At 38.5% G+C, this 2,500-nt stretch overlaps 1 protein-coding gene across 2 annotated transcripts in view; it reads left to right on the top strand.

The window, feature by feature from the left end:
* The window catches only part of LOC123513978, a 10,651-nt gene that overhangs the window by 6,757 nt on the left and 1,394 nt on the right, over window positions 1–2,500 (top strand). For both annotated transcript variants that reach the window (XM_045271497.1, XM_045271498.1), the window contains exons 2-3: window positions 614–710; window positions 1,127–1,277. In XM_045271497.1, the coding sequence (XP_045127432.1) occupies window positions 633–710; window positions 1,127–1,277 (229 nt within the window). In that variant the 5' untranslated portion in view covers window positions 614–632. The remainder of the gene's footprint in view (window positions 1–613; window positions 711–1,126; window positions 1,278–2,500) is intronic.

Raw genomic sequence — 2,500 nt, 5'->3', positions numbered from 1 at the left:
GTGTTGTGATGAACAGAAAAGAATCAGATTGGCATAAGATAAATAGCGGGATTCATCAAAGCTCTATTTTAGGGTCAGTATTGTTTTATAATATGCATTGAAAACTAGAAAAGACACCGCATAAAAACATTTAAATGATTTCAGGCTTGAGATATAAGTAATTTGAGGAACAACGGAAGAAAACTGAAAAATTAAATCTATTTAGCTTAACGAAGGACAAAATAAATGAGAGAGAGAGAGAGAGAGAGAGAGAGAGAGAGAGAGAGAGAGAGAGAGAGAGAGAGAGAGAGAGAGAGAGAGGAAGAGAGACTAATTGAAGTTTTTAATTTTTTTTAAAGGATGACGTACCAACCTTGACGCTAATGAATATTTTATCATTGATCATCCTAGCATGACAAGAAACAATGGGTTCAAGATTGGATCCAAAGATTTTAAATCCCATGAAGCCAAGCATTTTGTCTGGAATAAACTTCCTTAAAAATCGCAAACAACAATTCTATTGAATAATTTGAAAAATAGTAAAATACAATTTTTTGTTAAGTTGATAACCAATAAGTTCTCTTCTTATCCGAAAGATTTCACACAAAATTATAACTTGTGCTTACTGTTGCAGGGACTGGGGAGCCGAAAGGATGGCGGCAGCGGAGGCGGGCCATGTGCGGCGAGGGATGGTGATGGTTGGCCCGACTTACCTATACAACGGAGCCCAGGTGTGTGTGTGTGTGTGAGAGAGAGAGAGAGAGAGAGAGAGAGAGAGAGAGAGAGAGAGAGAGAGAGAGAGGTACTATTATTAGTTTTCGAGTAAAGCGTAATAACACACACACACACACACACACACACACACACACACACACACACACACACACACACACACACACACACACACACACACACACACGAACACATAAAACAACAAATAATTAGATAAATAAAAAAAAAGTTGAGTGAATAAACAACTAAAAATAAATAAACAATTATCATAATTCCACATTTAATAGAAAACATAAAAAAAACATTAATAATAACATAAATACATAAATAATGACCATGCTTACCTATATTACAACGCGGAAATCATAATAGCCACACCCTTGCACTCTACTCACAAGATCTCTCACATCACCAGGTATGCGGAAGAAGGACGGGCCGCACCTGCATCTTCCTCTTGGCTTCCTTTGGTGTTGCCTGTACTCTGGTTGGCCTTGTCTTCTTCACGGCAGACCTCAGAATGGAGAGCGAGTTGTGGATAGCGGGTGTGGTGTTCATAGTTCTTGGCGGTGAGTCTGATAGGGAAGAAGTGTGATGAAAAAATATTATGTGGAGAGAGTGTAGATCATTAACTCTAAGATGAATGATGGAAGAGGGGAGTCCTATGAGGTGTAGAAGGAAAAAATGAGGGTATTGAAAGAAAGAATGGTGCGTTTAGGATGGACAGATGAATGGACAGTGTGAACATTCTCAACAGAAAAGTAAAAAAAATCACTGAAAAGAATGGAAGGTGGAAAGTAAGAATTAATAGAAACTGTTAAACTAAAGGAAGAGAGAAGTAGGCATGGGTAAGAAGTATGAGGATCAAAGAAAGAAAATGTGATATTGAGAGACGATAAACAGTAAAATGATTTATTAGACAAAATAAATAGAAAAAAAAGCAAAGTTTGAATACTGTAGAGAGATATTAGTTAGAGCTGAGGCGAGGGATAGAGATAGACTGTTACGTGGGAGAGAGAGAAAGGAGAGGTTAGGAGGCTGTGAAAGGCAGCGAAGTAAGGCAGATATGGGGAAACACTGAGTTGAAAATGGATGAAGTTGGACGCGCAAAGGGGACGGAGTGAAAATAGATAGGGGAGGGCAGGATGAGAGGTGAGAGAAACGACATGGAGAGGCGCTACAATGGTGGATAGGGGTGAAGAATTAGGAGAAAGAGAAATAGGGAAAAGATAACTGACTAAAGGGATGACATGAAAACAAAGTGAATGGGTGAGTTTGTGTTGTCTGATGGGAGAGAGAAATGACATAAGCCATAACTGACGAAAGAATAATGACATAATGAGTGAGTAAATGATACTGTATTGAAAATTTATGGATTTATGAAAGAAAAGTAAGGGGAAACATGAAAGAAGAGAAATAATAAACTGGAGAAGGATAAAAGAGGGAAGATAAGTGAATGAAGAACGATGGAATGAGAAACAAGTGAATAATGATGATTGGAAGAGGGAAAATAAGAGAATGAGGAATGATGGGGAAGGAAAACTAAGTAGAAAGAAGGTGAGGAGGTAAGGACAGTGAAGGAAAGTTTAATTATTTAAGCAATGGCAGGAACTTTTGAGCTTCTTCAGCTTCATTTCCTTGAAAGGAAATTATAGTTTTGTGGCTTCACTTACCCACCTCTCTCTCTCTCTCTCTCTCTCTCTCTCTCTCTCTCTCTCTCTCTCTCTCTCTCTCTCTCTCTCTCTCTCTCTCTCTCTCTCTCTCTCTCTGCTATGATCCGCATATACTAGTT

Source organism: Portunus trituberculatus, chromosome 37 (genome assembly GCF_017591435.1).
Source record: "Portunus trituberculatus isolate SZX2019 chromosome 37, ASM1759143v1, whole genome shotgun sequence".
NCBI lineage: Eukaryota > Metazoa > Arthropoda > Malacostraca > Decapoda > Portunidae > Portunus > Portunus trituberculatus.
Note: the sequence above shows the minus strand (reverse complement) of the source record. Positions and strands in the feature narration are given on the sequence as shown.